Genomic DNA, 18,773 nt, shown 5'->3' with positions numbered 1-18,773 from the left:
TCCTGTCTTTTTGAGAGAGCAGAAGTTTTCCTCCGTTTTATAGTTTGAATCACATTTCTACGTGCAGGTATGATAGAGCTGGGTGACTCAGAAAAAAGGTGCAATTTTGTAGAAAAAAGGTGGGTTTCTAAAGAAAATTCCAATGCATTTCTAATGCATTATTTATTCCCAGTTTTTTGGAAATAACTTTGGGAAAAATTGGAATTTTAACACCAAAAGTCATAGCACCCCTTTCGGGATAAAGACGCACATTTTGATGTATATATTACCGGGGTTTTCTCAAAGCTGCGGGACAAGTTACGCGCCAAAATTTGGCGGAAGAATAATCTCAGCTATTCTAGCTGTAGAGGAGTGCCTCGGAGCTGAGCACCCGTGGCACTAATAAACTCACTCAGCAGCAGCTGTCTCTCAGCTGCTCGCCCTTCACAGCCCATGACTTTCTAGACTTTTTCAGTAATAAATAGACAAGATTAGACATAAAATCAGCTTTTCTTCTCCAGCTTCTACAGAACCAGCAGAGCATTACATTGAGTGCCTGTTAACTTCTCCTTTAACAAATTTTGAGACTCTGTGTCTTGAAGCACTGTCTAAGCTGGTGTCTTCTAAACCCACCACCTGTCTGCTGGACCCTCTACCAGCTAAGCCTCTGTGCTCTCTCTCTCTCTCTCTCTCTCTCTCTCCCCCCAACACAACGGGTCGAGGCAGATGGCCGCCCACCCTGAGTCCGGTTCTGCTCGAGGTTTCTGCCTCTTAAAAGGAAGTTTTTCCTCGCCACTGTCGCCTAGTGCTTGCTTTTGGTTGGGAAATGAATTGTTGGGTCTCTGTAAATAATTTTATAAAGAGAAGGTCTAGTTCTGCTCTATTTGGAAAGTGCCTTGAGATAACTTCTGTTGTGAATTGGCGCTATACCAATAAAATTGACTTGACATACACACTGATACCGGCTGGTATCGAGGTCAACACGGCTCAGACATGAAAGAAATAAGTATGAAAAAGATCAGATGGTGATAGGGCCCAATAAGGAAAATACCAGAATAAAGAAAATGTGTGAATTTTAAGTAATAAAAAAGTCACTTTCTTCGTTGTAACAGGTAACACTGAAGTAAAACTGACAGAACTGCAAATAATAAAGTCAATTAGCCGCTGAATGTGTAAAGGAAGGAAACATTTAGAGCACTTATTGTGCACACAAACAAACATACAATGACACGATGATAAAAGCAATATATTCAGATTTATTTAAACCGCATACATACTGTACATTTCAAAAACAATCACTAAAGTTTCATTTGGTCCCACAGGTTGACGTTACATGATACATGTCCCATCTTTCAGGTATTTCATCGACTCCATCTGCTGCGTCATTGCCAGAACTTCGTGAAACCCGGTGCTGAGTCCTGACATGTGCTGGAAGTACGCCTCCTTCTCCACCTGCACCGACAGATTATTCACCCCTGCGTCTTTCAAAATGGCCGTCACCTACGAATGAGGAGAATTACACAGTCAGATAAATCAGGATTATTTACACTGTAACCATGGAGAAAGTTTCATGGAGAATGAATCGTGACTCTTCTGTTTGCACCGACCTGCTGTATGATCCTCTGCTCCACCACATCTGACATGATCTGCAGGTGGATGGTCCCTGCGATCATGTTGGCTGAATGCCTCCAGAAATGAGGGTCTCTGTACGACAAAACTCCTTCAATCTTCTCGATCTGGAACAAGGAAGACTGAGCTTTAAATATCAGCAGATTTGTTACCAAGGCTAATGATGATTATCAAGAATGTTCCTGAATCAAATTACAATGTGATGTACCCCATGTGATTGACAATCAAGAATATTGTAAATTTACTCTAAGTTAAAAAACCTTCATAGTGCAGACCTCCACTAACAGTTAACAATTTATAAAATCTGTATCCAGATCAGTAGAGATGATGAGCAATCATGGAGGCCATGCCAGATTTTCTTTGGAATCCAGAAAATAGAATAATTATTTCATCGTCTCTATAATAAGAGAACATGTATGCGCACAGCTGACAGAAACTTAAAAAATAAATGACCAAATTAAATTAATATGCAAATTTATGCAGCAAGATGCTCCAAAGTTTTAATCAGACCAGTTACTCCATATGACGTCCCTGAGGTGTAAAGTATAAAGTTTCTACTATGTATCATTCTTGAGTTGTCGTGTTCACAAGAATGTGTCTACAGAGTCACAGGTGCCAGGATGACAAAATAATTACATTAAATAATTTAATAATAATAATAATTATATAAAATTTTAGATATCCTGCAAGCAACCAAACAGGAGTCCAAACACATAACATTAAAAAAGCATCAGATTCTACTGATTTCAAGGGTTAAAAGAAAAGTTCAACATCATTTTTCACACAGAAATGTTTTCAGGCTGTAATCATCACACAATGAAAAGCTGCCACCAAACTACTGCATGTCCTGCTGATGTCCTATATCTGTTTTTCCTCTTATTTTCCTCCTATTTTATCTGGTGTTTTACCATTGCTTTTATTTGATATATTTTCATTTTAATTATTTCAATTGATTTTATTAACTGGATTGTGAAGCACATTGTGACTAGTGTCTGTGCTATTTAAATCAACTTTGCTTGCTTGCAAAATGCTGTAATATAAATACAGTCAGTCTGATTGACAGTAAAACCACGAACTGTTACAGGAAAACCACAGTAATGTCGTTCTCATCTCACCTTCCCCAGTGCACTGTTCAGCTCCTTCTCTTGTTCTGGGGGAGTTCGTAGAAGAAGAACCTCACAGGCGTCCTTCAGCAGAGGGATGACACTGAGGAAAATTAGTGTGGCGATGAAGAGCGAGCAAATCGGGTCAGCAATCAACCAGCCGAACTGCCGGATGAGGATGGTGGAGATGATCACACCAACGCTGCCTAAAGTATCAGCCAGGACATGAAGGAAAACACCTGGAAGAAAAAAAACGCATGAGGACTACATCTGGTTAACACTTCCTTTCCACTGGGTTTATTTCTGTACTATTCCCTAAACACACACCTCTCATGTTAGCGTTCATGCCTCCACCCACTGAGCCATGGGAGTGCCCGTGTCCGCCGTGCCCATGTCCACCGTGCCCGTGTCCTCCATGAGAGTGGCCGTGACCTCCGTGGCTGTGCTCGCTGTGGGAGTGGCCGTGGTGCGAGTGGCCGTGGTCATGTGAAGAGCAGCTTTTGCCGCCGTGGGCGTGGGCGTGGGCGTGACTGAACGCGCAGATACCCACCAGGTTGACCAGTAAGCCTCCGACAGACACAGGCTGCAGGAAACAAAAAACAGCACGCAGAGTTCAGACTGACTGACGTGAAGTGACATGATGATAAACCATTAATTAGTGAAATCATCTGATATCGTCCCAAAAATATTAATAATGAGGATGTCCAGAGTCGATCTGAAAAATCTGTTCCAAAGCTAATCGAGATACTTCACTGATCCAATCCTCCATTCTTTTTTCACATGCTCATCAGCTGTCGCATGTAAACAGACATTACGCACAAGTCAGGCAGCTGGCGAGGCATAACAACTACACTGATTATAGTGTGTGACTAGCACTCAGACACAAAATAGTAGCTATACAATGTCTACACTTCCAGTTTAACAGGTTTAAGGAACAAAACTTAAAGTAAAAATTTTATTTAAATTGTATTCTTTGGGATGCTTGTTTACTGTATGTGTAAAGTTTGTGTTTTATCTCAGTTTTTGTTAAAGGTCCCATATTTTACACTTGTCCTATGTTCACTTCATGTTCAATCAGAAGAGAGAGGCTCTGAGCCTCCCTTCTGATTGGCTGACTGTTTTCTGAGTGATCTAATAAAAATATCAGATTTCAGGAAAACACTCAGAGAAACCAAATCCTGTAAGGTTGGTTGGTGGGTCCAGGTGGGCAGGGCATGGCTAAGAGTGAGAGAGTGCATTTCTCTGTGGACTGAGGCTTTGATACTTTCACAGTATTAATATAGAACCTAGACCTGCTTTATAATCAAAAAGACATGGACATCTAACTTTATACAATATGGGACCTTTAAAGGATTATCATCAATGCATGAAAGCGCTGCATGTTTAATTTTCTACGTCTGATATTCTATGTTTTGGTACTAATATAGAGCACAAACTGTTTTTTTTTGCTTTACTTTTCGGTTTATCTTGCCTGTAATATAAGTAGTGTCATCTAAGCCCATGTGGGCTCAGCAGCTCCAGTTGTATTATTCTTGGATAAAAGCACTCATTCATTCTTAAAGGGATTCCCTTGTCATTAGTTATAGTACATGCATTAAGCTGGGGAATTTGTGAGAGAGAGATTATAAAAAAAATGGTCAAGAGGCCAAGAAAGATGGCCTTTTAATTCCTTAATTGAATCCATTAAGCAACTCTATAGCATTGCATAACACGCAGTTTACACAGGCTTTTTGTTAAACATTTGTGGTTTGTAAGACAAGATAAACCTGATGATATTACTTCAGAAAGCTCCAGAGCCAAAGTAAGGAGAGTATAGGTACTAAACATGATAAGCAAACTGAGCTTCATGTGTACAAATGGTGCAGCGCCCCTGTAGGTTTGCTTAATTTATTTTATACAATATTTATTTAATATATACTTATATTTATTTTTTCACAAACTTTTACTTTGTAAATAATGTTTAATCAAATAATTACTGAAGTGTGTAACAAGCTTCTCTATTGTGTAGGACTGGTGAGGACCGTATTAGCAGATGCTCAATATTAAATGACTTGGGACTGAAGGTGAACACATGATCAGGACACACTGATTTAAATTATTTACTCAAGTGCATCAAATGTACATTCAGTCACAAGTGTTCACATGAAGAGGTACAAGCAGTTTACTTACTGTCAGCATGTCTGTGTTTATATTAGGAGGATCCAGTAAACGGGTGACCGACTCAACGAAGACAAAGAAAGCGATGACCATCAGGAACAGGCCGTTGATGAATCCAGAAAGTATTTCCACGCGTCCATACCTGCAAACAAACAAGAGTTCATTTTCAAACATGCAGCTGTAGTTCAAGTATTTTTTCTAGTACTTCCTATCAAAGCCTATTCTTGTGTTCTTGGTGGACTTTACCCGTAGGAGAAGATCCTGGTAGCTTTCCAGCGAGTCATGAGGGCAGCAAACAAACCCAGGACCAAAGCAGAGCAGTCAAATAGCATGTGGAAGCCGTCAGAGATCAGCCCCAGGCTGTTGGTCCAAACACCATAAAACAGCTCCACAAAGGTAAAAGCCTGAAACAAGCAGAGCAACACATCTTACCAAATAACAACAAAGTAGTAGATGTCAAATCCAAAACTACACACTATTCCCAAGTGTGAAAAACACACAAATATTTTCTGCTAACAAAGTTGATATTTACATCTTGACAGTATTAATCCAATTCTATTTTTCTCCTGATATGGTGAGCACTGTCTCAAAGCCTCCTCTACACTACAAGGTTTTTATTTCACTGAAATGTAACACAGTCAAATTTAAATATGGTCACAACCTTTCACCGGCTGGTCAGCTGTGAGTTATCTCTTCATGACACTGTACGTACCAGGTTGAGACACAGGAAGTAGAAGATTTGTCTGGAGTCATATTCCTCCAGGATTTGTTTCAGTGAATCTTTGATGAACCGTGGGAGAGACTGCGACGTGTGCTGCAACGCGTCGCCCATGAAGTTGTACAGAGGAGTCCCTTCAGGTGAGTAACCCACCAAGGTGCCCTTCTGACCTTTCTTTGACGGAGATGAGAGGATACTGGACGCTGCAGAGAGAGAAAGCGAGGAGAAATCAAGGCTGATATCCAAAAACCACTAAATACGCAGGCACGCAGCTGTGCCTGCGTATTTAGCATTTAATAATAGATACACATTAACTCATCCCGCTGCCCGCCTACTTACACATGATGAAGAAGATGGCGCTGACTAGCACTCCTCCAGAGAGCACGTGCTCGGTGCTGACCTGCTGGGGCGGTTTGCTCATGGAGCGCAGCTGATCCGTCAGTGGGTGAGTCCAGAAGTTGGCCAGCAGCAGAGCGCTGAGGAAGAGGGCGATGGTGCCGTAGCGGGCGCACCTCGGCGTCTCCATCTTTGCGTTGCACATGGCCTCGACGTAAAACTCCAGGATCATCACAGAGAAGATGATCATCCCGAATGGCAGGATGAGGGACGACCAGGATTCTACTTTACTCTGGTGTTGAGACAGATTCAAGGGATTCAGGGATTCAGAGACAGAAGTCATTCTGAGCTTTTTGCTGTGAAATCATTTGAGCATAGACAGATACAATTGATACTGATTTACAGTAACTACAGATTTGTTAGCTTCTGAGCTTACCAAACAGAGGTATTTCGGCATTTAGCATGCTAACATGTAATAACTAACAGAACAGCTGAGGCTGATGAGAATGTCATTAGTTCTGCAGATACTGTCCAATACTAAAGTTTTGGACAGAGTGAAATTTTGACCAAAGTTATTTGCATTCTTCCTGAGGGGAACATGAATGTGATGGACCAAATGCATGGCAATCCATCCAATGGTGGTTGAGACATTTCAATCAAAGCCACAAAAGCCAAACTCATTGTGGTGGTATATGAAAACTCAGTGGCTCATCATCTAGAAACATGGACATCTGCACAGATTTCCATGGCAATCCATCAGGTAAATGTTTAGTTATGTCAGTTTGGACCCAAGTAATGGATTGTGTGACCAACAGACAGACTGACTGACAGACAGGCGAACACAGCCATGCCTGGAGCTGCTAGCATTGCTAAAAATTTTTAAAATAGGACTGAGGCTATATGCATGCAGACATTTGTAAAGATTGGTCATCTTATCACATGGTCTGTGCACCTACCTCTGTGGTCGCTGAGAGCACTATGACCCATGGCAGCAGCACCATGGCAGAAACCAGGTTGTCAAGGGCATAGAGGCGTTTTGCACCACCAATTTCCACTGATAATTTCCTGGAGACTGTGTGGAAGCCCACCTTCAGACACAGGGAGGCCACCAGCAGCACAACACCACCCTGACAGGATGAACACGAAAGCAGAAGATGAAAATCAAAACTAATACTTTACTGTGCTTCTGTTTAGGCAGCAGTAAACATAAAATTTCATGTGGGGAATGAGCCTTGCTTACTTTGTGATCCGCAACCCCTAAAAATGCAATAGCAGTGTAGAGGAAATGTGTGAGCGCACTGTCATGGTGTCCCTCAGCTTGAAGAGGACGAGTCAAGGCAAACATAATACAAACAGAGACATATGATAGTGAACAACACAAACAGATCTGGTCAATAAATAGGTAAACAGGTAAATAGTGAAAACAGATGTAACCGTTGCCTTCTATAAGAAGCAAAGGATACGGTGCTCTGCCATCTTTGCCATGAGATCATCGTTGTCAAAGAGAAGGAGGCAGATCACAGCGATGATGAATAAAGCAGCGCCTCTGGTCTAAACAGTCACACACAAACCAACAGAAACGCATGTAATGTCAAATATATCTGAAAGGGGCTTATCTTTATCTTCAGAGATAAAAGTTTCTGATTTATAATTAAAAGTCCTCCCACCTTGGACGGCCCGCCTCCTGAGCTTGTAAACAAGACACCAAGGAGAGCAATGACCACCACATCACTGTGCTCAAAAAGCAACAATGTCCTGTGAAAGACATGAGTCAGGATTTACTTATAAGCTGAACACAACAGACTCTGCATAAACACTCATGCAGATACAGTGCCCACAAACACACAGTTAAAACTACATGTATATCACATCCACAGTATTGACATCTCTAACCACTATGGGAAAAACACATACATATGGTTGTATCAAAATATTTCACCTTAGGGGTCCACAGAGAGTTAGACCAAAGAATCCCAGGAGAGATATGACACAGCTGAAAACAGCATGCTTTAGTAATTTTATCCACTACAAAGAAAACAGAGGCATTAATACAATGTATTTCATGACAAAATTATATTTTACTTTTGTAATGCTCAACACAAACACTACAAACAACAGGACGACATTCATAGGTGAATAAGAGATTGAAGAAATCACAGAGAAAAATTTGGAATTTTTTTTTCACTCACAAATTTAAGAGTAAGAAATACAACAAACCTGTCTTTTTGAGATGACTTTGCCAGAGGAGAAAGGCTTTTGAAAGAAAAGCAGAATAACAGCAGTCCTGAGAAAAGACAAAGATTTCCTTCAGCATGTTGTCATCATCCATAATTTCCAAAATACAAAGACATAATACAATGCATGTGATGAAACCGCAGCAAGCTCAGTAGTACTTACCCTAATTTAAGTACGAAGATGAATTGGACAATGTGAACAACTTTTAGGATATCGTACGATTCAAAGATCCCAAGTGCCTTGAGGACCTTTGAGACGACCAGTAAAACTATGTACCTGGTTAACCTGAAGAGGAAAAGGATATAGAATAGGATATATTAGTGCTAGAGCTGAATGATACAGAAAAAACAACTGTCCTGCTAAACGTTTTGCTCACCCACTGAGATTTTGCACATATTTTTGCACTGTTATATTAGATGTGTACTGACATAAATAACCAGTTAATGGATTAGTTTCTATAAATCTATAAATAATAATTTTGATAATCTGTTGATCATTTAAGTCATTAATCAAGCAGACTGTAATTTATTCTAGATTCTCAAATGAAAGTATGTGCTTCTTTTCTGTTTTTATAGTTATAAACTGCATACAGCCTATTTGTTGTGTTTGGACACAAAAGGCAACTTAAAGACGTCACTGGGCAATTGTGATGGACATTTTCACTATTTTATACATTTTGTAGACTAATCAACAAACCGCATATGTGGATTACAGCTACAGTCATCTGACCTTTCTGACTTAAGGGCAAGAAAACAGTCAATAAATCACACTCAGTTGGATAAGATAATCGTTAACAATACGGTAGAGACATACCTGGAATTGGGCACTTCGACCATGCCCAGTTTCCCCCCTGAGAGCACGTTGCTGCTGTATTTCTCTTCCATTTTCAAGCTCCCAAACTCGACCAGTTTAAGTCCAGTTACAGTATTTATGTTTCCGTTACCTCATCATCACTGCTACCTTAATAATGAAGCTGAACCGCAGTCCATTTAAAGCTAAACAATATGAACAGGCTTCTTCTGTCCCTAATACATCGCCCTGTTTGACCTAACAAAATATGTAAAGTGAACTGTAAACAAACATAAGGCAACAGTCAGCTGGCAGCCTCTTAGCCTGTTAGCTAGCTAGATAGCTAGCCATTCGGCATGCCAGTTAGATTTTTATACAAAGTTTCTAGTTGCGACACGTCCTGTGTACAGTGTACGTCAAACAAACACACGTAGTCCCTTAGTTAGAGCAAGACAATAATTACAATTTTAGGTTAGGTTGACCATAGTAAATGCTAAAGTCCGTAATGAAAGAGTAAAACAATAAGCTGGGAATAGAGTCACAGCACTTCCGGACACGGTAAACATTCCACGTATTAACGTCACGTACGTGTGTTCGTGAGCGTCGCTCCTGCGCAGTTCTGCGCGCGGACGTGTCACTGAAGAGCGGTGGTGGAGGTGGTGAAAGTGACCTGCATCAGGTGAGTTGTGTTTTTAAGTACACGTTTAAGTTTCATTTTCATTTCAGTTTCATGACAGCAAATAAAAAGCTTCCATGCTGAGTTCTGCTTCACCAGCTTTCATTAATCAGTGTATTATCTCTTTGTACCGTCGGGGGCAAAATTATAAAATCATGAAGAATCATATTAATTATGGAAGGCTACTTGGACTGAGTCAAAAAGTCAAAATTAGACAATTAATTCTGACACATTAATGTAGCCTATTTGACTTGACATCTTACAATATGGATCTTTTTAGTTATTCTGACTGTCCCAAAAGTATGACTTCATCTCAAAATATGTAACTAAAAATTAAAAATCTTTACTTGATACTTCAAAATTTTACTCACAAATTCAACATTTCAGAAAGCTTTCATCGTTATGGCTTAGCAACTTAAGTCCAGATTTTGACCTAGTATCTCTCATAAGAGTCTGATTTATTATCTCATCTCAGCTTTGACTCAACACAAACATTTTAATATTTCTCATTCTAAACTTTTTCATGTTGTTTTTATTTTCATGGTGGAAATGAACTTTCAAAGTATCCACCACTGTATCGGACAGTATGATTTGAACATCTCAGCTTAAACTTAAAACAATTTATTTGGGTAGCATTAACCAACTACAGTGCCCATGAGGCTTTGACAATTGCTCTGTGGCTAAGACTCATGGGACATGTTTTATGCCTATATATGTCTGTCAAACTTATACTCTATTATAATGAGCCAAGTTGTGAATTCATTGTAAAAAAAAAAAAAGAAAAACAATGTATGGAAACAAAAACAGAAACAGTCAACAGAGAAAGTAGCATCAAACTCTTCTGAAGCAGTCAAAGCAGATTTATTTCTTGTTTAGCCTAATGGCTGATGGTTAGCTTTATAACAAACGTTGTTAAAACATAAGCATTTTGGTAAGATATTGGCTTTAAAGCTTGCAGAAAATAAATTATACCCCGCCTCTTTTGTATCTTCTTCATCTTTTGTGTTTTCTGTATACTTTAGATCAATTTCCCATATACTATATTAAATTTGTTACCACAATATACTCCATTAGAAATGTGTTTTTGTCAGAAAGAGGGAATGTGATGCTTAAGTTATTGTTGCTGGGATAAGAGCTTTATTAGAGCATCAACTTAAAAAGACTGTTTGGTGAGGTTATTCCAAATTATTTAGAAAAATGAGGGATCTTATCAGAGATTGGTGGACAACAAAGCTTTGTTTTACAGGACAGTGGTACAGAGTTTCAGTGGGGTCCACACAGTCCAAGCAGGACCTTCTGATAGTGTTCCTCAGTGTCTCTCTGTGAAACAGAGACAAACATGTGGTCAGCTGTTACACACTGAAGATGTCACTTCTTTACTTAATGAGATTGGAGGTGAAAAACAGAATATAAAAATGTGATATTTAATAGGCATGTCTTCTCACCAGTATGTGTTCCTGTAGACTAATGTCATACATGGCCCTGTATTCCTCCACAATCTTCTTCAGGTCGACCTCAGAGCGACCCACTATCACCCTGGTCAGCGTATCCTCACATGTGCCGTGACCCTGTGAGAACAGAGCACGTTTATGTTCACTTAAGTGTTCTCATTCACATCACAGAAAGTTATGTACCATTGTGATGTGCTACCTCTGTGTATGGTCAGCTGATCACGAGAGTGAAAATATTTGCAGTGGTCAGAGACACAATGTGACAAACTTTTCAGTTTTTATTTCAACTATATTTCAAAGTAGGTATTTAAAGGAAAGACATAAATACAACAATAAAATTATATCTTCTGTGTGGGGAAAAGTTATCCAACCACACACACAGTAACCACCTTGACATATGGAGAGAGAGTGAAGCAGAGAGATATTCATACACACCTTCATGGCCAGATGGAGCTTCTCAGCAAAGAAAGCTGGTATGTTCCAGGCACATTTCACTGAACATCAAAGAGACACAAACACACATCATGCAGTGTCCAGCTGTACAGCTCACAACGTTTATTCATTCACCTCTGTGTACTATAGTTCATCTTATCGAGTTTTATATCCATAAATTTAGATGCTCTCGATCACATGATTCAAGCACTTCTCTTCATTTTCACTTATTCAACTCGATGTGTTTTTTTATTTTATTTGTGTATTTAGGTGTTTTGTAGTCCCTCTGCACCTCTGTGTGTCCTTCTTCCACTGTTTCATTCACATTAAAATCGTGTTAATTTAAGTTTTAGAGTGCTCGACTCTTTTGTCAAACCCTTTTTTCCTGTAAGGACTGGTTCTTGAGCAACACATTATCCATCAGTCAGTCAATCTATCCATCAGAAAATGAACGAGTAAAACATCTTGACATCCACTGGCCAGATTTCCATTAAATTGACTGTGGATCTTCAGGGCTCTATTGATTTTGAAGACCCTTTGATTTTCCCCTAGAGTCTCTTTTACACAGGAAATATCAGACATAACTTTACTGAGCTCATTCATGCTCCTTAGAGGATGAATCCTTTTGATCACATGATCTTTCGTTTCATTTCACCCACAGAATAACCTTTTAAATTTTGACCCGTGGAAGCAAAATCTTCAGTATGTTGCTGAATATGTTCAGCACTTTCTCTGTTGTTGGTTGTAATGTGGGTGAACATTGCAGCCTGTGTCCTGTTAGCAGATTCTCCACAGAAACATCAGTTGTGCAACACTATAGTCAGCGCTTGTCAATGACAAATTAAGTGCTTGAAAGTCCCTGACAACGTGGTTTCATCGTTTCTCTATAATATTAAATATTCATTACTAAATGTGCAAAGTTAAAGTTTGAAAGCTCAGCGCTCAGCAGGACCGTGGGTGTGGTTCGATCAAATTTGACATACAGCAGTTTGACAAGACAAGCAAACAGCTGTTATATATATATCATATAAGCTAAATCCTAACTGGCATATAGAGATATGTGACATCACCTCCAGCTGAACTCCGCCCCCCTTCAACCCAGTGAGAAAAACACAGACAAGAGCACAGATATGGAAATCATAGCTCATGGTAAGAAGCCAGTTGATAAAAATGCTTTTCACATTCTTTAGAATTTGTTCTGCAAAACTCAGCAACACGTAAAGTCCCTGCTCCAGTCCTCCAGTGACACCTAATCATGTAATATCATTTAAGATATGATGACATCAACCTTACCAATGTCAATGAGACAGTCTTCGATGTCTCCTTTCAGCTCCATGTTCAGGGCTTTAGGTAGTGTGATGTCACTGACGCAGGCGTATTGCTGGAATGCTAACAGGTAAACAGACAAACAACAGGTATTTATGGGTAAACAGGCTTTTTTAGTTGTCAGACAGAAACCAGGCGTCTCTCCTCAAAAGTTATTGTTGCCAAGGCAATGAGGATGTTGCATATACACTTAGCATTGCTGGAATTTAAAATACAGTCTTTAGCTGGTTTGAAATGATCTTTAGATATGAGCATCCACAATTTACAAGTTCAGCTGAACTACAGAAGATGAATAACAACAATTTTGCAGTTAGAAGGCAGTTACTGTACACAACAACTGCTTTAAACACACAACAGGGATGTTTTTACACATTTGTTAGGCAGGTTTTGTCCTAGAGATTCAAGCCAAAGTTTTCTTTCACAAAAGTTATTTTTGCTTTCATCTTTGGTTCCCTCCTCTGGACCTACCATCCTGTCTCTGCCCTGTTTATCTTAGCCACCATCTCCTGCCACTCTCCATCCGCCCACCAGATGTCCCCAGACTCTCTTCCCTATTCCTGTTCACCTGACAGCCCCACCCATCCACACACCTGTTCCCACTTGTCATCAGCCCTGCAGTCACCTGAGCTCTCCCCACCTGCACCTCCTTCTCAGCCTTGATCTACATATACCAGTTCACTTCCTTTGCTTATGTCACTGTGTGTTTCCCTGTATGTAGTATCCTCTTGTCTGTACCTGCCTGTGTGCCTACTTGTCTTCCTGACTGACTTTGCACTGCATTGTTCCTACAGTGCTGGGTGTGTTCCACCTGTTACCTGGAGGAGTGTGGTTACACCTGTTTGCCCAGATGTGTGTGTCTTCATGTAAAAATGAAGGTTTTGAATGTTTCATCCTCTGAATCAAACCCAACAGCTGAAGCATTCATGCATTTGAAACACACTCACTCTTAGAGAGCTGTGGTCCACTCCGTGTGGTCAGGATGTTGATGAAGGCGGACACGTCGATTCCTGCAGTGTTCTCACCTGCCTCGAACAGAATCTACAGATAGAAAACAGTAACACTGTGAACCTGTCGCGTTTGGTGATTGTATGTGATAGTTTTACATGTCCTCCCTTATGATTGGCTGACTGTTTTCTGAGTGATACATCGCCAGGCCAACCAGAGGTAATGGATTGTAGCTTACTACTGTACCTTGGTAAAACTCATTAGTAAATACAAATGGCAATACCCAGTCAGCGATTGAGTGGAACATGTGTTTAAAATTCAGAAATAATGATAAAATCCTGTGGTATTTCAGAAAAAATCAACTTTACCCACTGGTCTCTAAGGTTCCTCTGCTTGGAAAGGTTGTGCAATGATTTATTGGCTTCTTGACATCCAACAACTAATACCTTGTTAGCTCGGCGATAGAAAGACCTCTTGGTCTTGTTATAAATAAAGTTAAAATGGGTGAGAGCGGAGACTTTGATGTGACATCACAAAGTCCCAGAAGTCCTGACGGCTGGTTTTAAGGCTCAGTTTCTGAATACAGGCTGTGTGCATTTCTCTGTGGACTGAGCGCTTTGATACTTTCACAGTATTAATATAGAACCTAGACCTACTTTATAATCAAACAACACATGGACATCTGTGTTAATACTATATGGGACTTTTAAAAACTACAGTACTCAAAAGTGACAGAGCTTTTTTTTTTTTTTTATTAAATAACTAACTATATATCTGTTACATCTTCAGTAAGAACCAATGAGCTTGGGACAGTGCTACAGACAGGATAGGGAAGCTAAAAAGTATTTTTAGTTTTTCAAGGGATTGACAACAAAATTATAAGGCAAATTATGTCGTTTAAAAGTTGATTTTCCTGACTTTACCTCTGCATCCTTTCGGGCCAGACCCAAATCGACTTCAGTATTCTCATCTTTGTTTGCTTTCAACATGGCCAGAAGGGCCGTGGTGAAGTCGCCACTGGTCTCATCCTGAATGACCTCTTCCAGGTCCTTTTCATACTCTGAGGGATCGAGAGCATTTCAGGATAAGGTTGAATACACTCTGCAATAATATAATGAAACAAGGTATAGCTGCAGTGGTAATAACTTTTGCTAAGAGGCACAATGATTACAGTGCAGCACTGTCTGGGAATTCATTGTTATACTGCTCCAGTGGAGACACTGAAGAGGTTTGAGTTACATACCTAAGATGTTACATAAAATGTGAAGAGCTCTCAGGAGTTCAGAGCTCATGTACACACACACACACACACACACACACACACACACACTGTAAGTAGTGGATCCGAATCAAGGCTGACCTTCTTTGAAGACCCTCTTGATCTCTCGAATCTCTTGGTTTGATCTGGTTGCCAGAATCTCCACCAGGATGTCCTCATGTGTTCCCCATCCCTGTTGGAATAGAGAAAATGCCATAGAAGCATTAAGCAAGAAATGTGCCTAGAAATAACAGATACTGCAGGATAAAAAGGATAAAAAACAGCTACATGTAATATCTTACTCAGCTCAACTAATACTCAACCTTTTTAAAAAAAGATAAAAAACCTTGCAGAAGCCAGATCAAAGAGGAATTCACTGCTGGTTGAACAATGAAGAGTTACACAGTGTTATCTGGAAATATTCTCCCATGATATTTATAACATAAACCACTGATGTTTACCTTTGTGGCTTGCCTGAGCTGGTAGGCATCAAAGTGAGCTGGTGTCATGAGCAGAGCCAGAGAGACGTCCTCTAAATCTGAGCGCAGAGCTCCCCTCAGAGCTTCATCCAGCCTCTGCAACACACAGGGAGCAACCACATGAAGACATGATGGTACCACTGCTCATTACAGTCATGGCATTTCAGAACGGAGAAAAACTGCTGCAGAAAAGTAAAGCCATTATGTGCTGATTTGTGAGTGTTTGAGGATGATAGGATCTGCCACAGTGTCTCTTCAGGGAGTCATGAGTTACTTTAAAGATGTTTTTCTTACACAGCCTGACTGTGTGTGAGTAGCACAGGATCACCGCTTTAAAATGACAATGTCACAGTGTCTTCTGGTGAGGTATGCTGCATTTACTTGTTGACATTGGTGATGACGTGATGTGCTAAAATGTAGCACAAATAGCGATGAGTCATAAAGACAACAAGCTCCAGCAATGTCAGTTGCACAACAGTGGAACCATCAGGGCCTTCGAGGCCTTCAGAGACAGCAACACATGTCAGCATTATGAATTTCATAATCAATATCTTTCATTTAATTATCATTCTCTTCTAATTCTGATTTTAGCCTCATTTTCTATTAAATTTGCTTCAGAATTGAAATGGTTACAATCCCATAACCATGAATTAACCAATCACATTTTGACTTATAGTGTGTGGGACCATAAATCACTGTCCTAGTCCCTCCCGAAGGATCACGGCCAGAGCTATTGCAATGGTGTAAATCATCATCGGCTTTTGGAATTGGTGCGCTCAACTGTCTTCACTCGATGCTCCTGTAGTGAAGACTCAACATACCCAAAGCCCCCCAGCAGGAACATGAATTTGGTCAGCATTAGCTGTAATACTCACGGTTCGCCACTGTTGCACAGCAATAGCTTTTAGCTGTTAAAGTTAGCCAGCTAGCCACCATGGTACAGGTCATACCATTGCTAAGCTGTAGCTGAGTGTATTTAATTGAATAAGATTGTGTTTTATTACTTATGAATTCAACTATTCATTCGTAAGAAGAAAAGTAACAGTCAATAATGTGAAAGAATAACTGAACTTATGCGTAAACACAGACTCTAAACCCTGCAGGTTAATGTGAGAAAATAAGAACTGCAAAAGAATCTTTAATCCCAATGCAGAGCAAGGATTGAATGGCTTGTTGCTGTCACAACAATTGACCTCATTTGTGTTGCAAATCTGTAAATGCTCAAAGCATTTTACATAGTGAGGTCAGTGATGACTGACATTTAATGTTTTAACATTTTTCAAGGCTTTAACTTTAGTTTTGGTTTGTGTTTGTGAATCTTCCATTATCTGACCAGACTCTTCATATATATACTCTATATACTATATATATATATACATATATATAAATGACTCACCTCCCCAGTGGACGCTTCATAAACGGCTTTGATCTTCTGCCTCTGCTCGTTGCTTCTCTTCACCAGGACTGAGATGATCACATCCTCATCCACTCCTGCGAGGGACAAGCTGCACTTTACCTCACTTACTTAAAAGCACTGAGAGGAGAGTGAGAACGTTTTACAGCAGCCTAACCTTAAAAAACACAAGGTTATCTTTAAGAGAACATGAGAGGGCACACCCACCTTTGCTTTCAATGGCACTCTGAAGAACTGAAGCGTCACTGCTGGCGTTGAAGTTGGGGTACGGGGAGACTGTCCCATAATACTTAGGCTTCGGTTTACCCTTCACCTGAAAGAACAACCAGAGATACAGATGTTTTACAAAGCTCTGGCTGCTGCAAACCACAAGGACTGAAGATATTTATCATGGCAGTTTCATTACAAGACAGAGTGACTGACACAGTGGAGATGGAGGAGAGGATGATGACTAGCCTATTAATTCATATAAAATCCAAACACTAGAATGTCTCTCATTAAAACCTGGATTTCAAACTGGAATTACACAGTATTCATCAAAACTGCAGCTAGCCAGCAACAGGTGCATTCTCCTAGTGACTGGTTGTTCCTACAGGTGATACTCACTGTAACGGTGTCATCTTCAGGGTCTCTGTTATGGATGACATTCTTGAAAAACTTCTTGAAGATGGACATCTTTCCTCGGCTGGAAGGTTTAAAAACAGAAGCAAAGGCTGTAGCAAGAAAGAAAAAAACAGGAGGTTAGAGTGTTTTAAAATGGTCTTTATCGTATTTAAAAATGTAAAAACCTCACCTGTGCTACAGGAGACCGTCCTCACACCCAGGTCTGTGGATGTTAGTCACAGTATTTAGCTCGCTCTGCAATGTCTCCACCCAACTCTGCGCAGATGATTTTGAGGCAAGTTTATTTTGCCTGCAGAGGATCAGCCAATCGTCTGTCACCTCTCAAAGCTGGCATTCCTGCAGGGTGGCTGTCTGAGGTTGGAGCACCTCTGACTGGTTGGGTGACTCTTCTGTTCAGGCTTGTGTTGTAAATTGTTAAGCTTCACCCTTTTAATCAAACAACTTATTAATCACGCAGACATGCAGCAAACAGTCTCAACTCAGAAAGAATTAAGTGTATAGTTTAAAGGAGCTGGTGAAGTAAACCTTAACACTTAAATACTGACCTGAGACAACACGTTGTTGTTTTTGTACAACTGCATGACTGAACCTGATGTTCCACATTTTTTGCTTGGGCTGTGAAAAGGGAACTCAACAGATTTAGGACATCAAAGTCTTTTTATAGGTCTTGGGAAGCTACTGCATGTTTGAAAAAAGTTTCATGAAGCCTTTTGTGGCTCCACACGGAGCTACACAATGTCCTTAAGTGATGTCACCTGAGTCAAGGTCAGAGGAGGATGAAGACTACAAGTTTGAAAATGAAAGAAATCTGGGATGTGGTGTTAGAAACCAAATCTCTGTAGCCCGCTCCTCATCTCTGCTTGAGGCTAGAGGCTCAAGGATACATTAGCCACTACAAGTATAGCACATCTGAATCTCCAACCAAAATTCTCCGTGGTCAAGTTGCATTGTGGGTAATGTAGGCACCAGGTTTAGACAAGCAAGATGAGAGTGCATATCATGTAGGCTCAGTCCTTACCACATTACCTTGGGTTCCAATCTGATTCAGGCCCTTTGCTGCATGTCTTCCCCTCTCTCTACCCTGACCTCCCTGTCGCTCACTCTGACCCCGTTATAAGGAAGCCAAAAAAAAAACAAACCATTGTAAGCTAAACTGCTACAAAGATGTTTTAAAAGATATTAAACTTTATTGCAAAGTCAGAATCTTATCATGAATGAAAGT

At 40.2% G+C, this 18,773-nt stretch overlaps 2 protein-coding genes across 2 annotated transcripts; both read right to left on the bottom strand.

Moving 5' to 3' along the window:
* Positions 1-1,215: 1,215 nt before the first annotated feature.
* On the bottom strand, positions 1,216-9,518 carry slc30a5 (solute carrier family 30 member 5). The gene is made up of 16 exons (XM_023399983.2): positions 8,971-9,518; positions 8,320-8,442; positions 8,140-8,206; positions 7,862-7,947; positions 7,590-7,677; positions 7,386-7,473; positions 7,163-7,239; positions 6,879-7,049; positions 5,926-6,214; positions 5,581-5,789; positions 5,115-5,272; positions 4,881-5,010; positions 3,039-3,294; positions 2,724-2,950; positions 1,587-1,715; positions 1,216-1,479 (listed from the first exon to the last, which is right to left on the bottom strand). The coding sequence occupies exons 1-16, from the start codon at positions 9,039-9,041 to the stop codon at positions 1,309-1,311; spliced, it is 2,340 nt and encodes a 779-aa protein (XP_023255751.1). The 5' UTR covers positions 9,042-9,518; the 3' UTR covers positions 1,216-1,308.
* Positions 9,519-10,461: 943 nt separating this feature from the next.
* Positions 10,462-17,813, bottom strand: LOC111650116 (annexin A1-like). The gene is made up of 12 exons (XM_023399922.2): positions 17,721-17,813; positions 17,534-17,640; positions 17,135-17,240; positions 16,910-17,004; positions 15,496-15,609; positions 15,137-15,227; positions 14,700-14,836; positions 13,776-13,869; positions 12,799-12,894; positions 11,509-11,567; positions 11,068-11,190; positions 10,462-10,942 (listed from the first exon to the last, which is right to left on the bottom strand). Exons 2-12 carry the CDS (start codon positions 17,600-17,602, stop codon positions 10,886-10,888), a joined length of 1,041 nt encoding a protein of 346 aa, XP_023255690.1. The 5' UTR covers positions 17,603-17,640; positions 17,721-17,813; the 3' UTR covers positions 10,462-10,885.
* Positions 17,814-18,773: the final 960 nt, after the last annotated feature.

Source organism: Seriola lalandi, unplaced genomic scaffold (genome assembly GCF_002814215.2).
Source record: "Seriola lalandi dorsalis isolate HSWRI2012SDOR001 ecotype SW California unplaced genomic scaffold, Sedor1 jcf7180002052129, whole genome shotgun sequence".
Taxonomy (NCBI): domain Eukaryota; kingdom Metazoa; phylum Chordata; class Actinopteri; order Carangiformes; family Carangidae; genus Seriola; species Seriola lalandi.
This window is presented reverse-complemented; position numbering and strand designations above follow the sequence as displayed.

What these genes read in the sequence shown, in the direction of transcription:
- slc30a5 (XM_023399983.2), bottom strand. Translation starts at nt 9,041, where the DNA reads ATGGAAGAGAAATACAGCAGCAACGTGCTCTCAGGGGGGAAACTGGGC. An exon ending in CATGAACGCTAACATGAGAG is followed by an intron (nt 2,951 to 3,038) that starts GTGTGTGTTTAG and finishes TTTTTCTTCCAG; the next exon opens with GTGTTTTCCTTCATGTCCTG. An exon ending in TGAACAGTGCACTGGGGAAG is followed by an intron (nt 1,716 to 2,723) that starts GTGAGATGAGAA and finishes TCCTTGTTCCAG; the next exon opens with ATCGAGAAGATTGAAGGAGT.
- LOC111650116 (XM_023399922.2), bottom strand. Translation starts at nt 17,602, where the DNA reads ATGTCCATCTTCAAGAAGTTTTTCAAGAATGTCATCCATAACAGAGAC. An exon ending in GAGTGCCATTGAAAGCAAAG is followed by an intron (nt 17,005 to 17,134) that starts GTGGGTGTGCCC and finishes TGTCCCTCGCAG; the next exon opens with GAGTGGATGAGGATGTGATC. An exon ending in TGGCCCGAAAGGATGCAGAG is followed by an intron (nt 13,870 to 14,699) that starts GTAAAGTCAGGA and finishes TTCTATCTGTAG; the next exon opens with ATTCTGTTCGAGGCAGGTGA.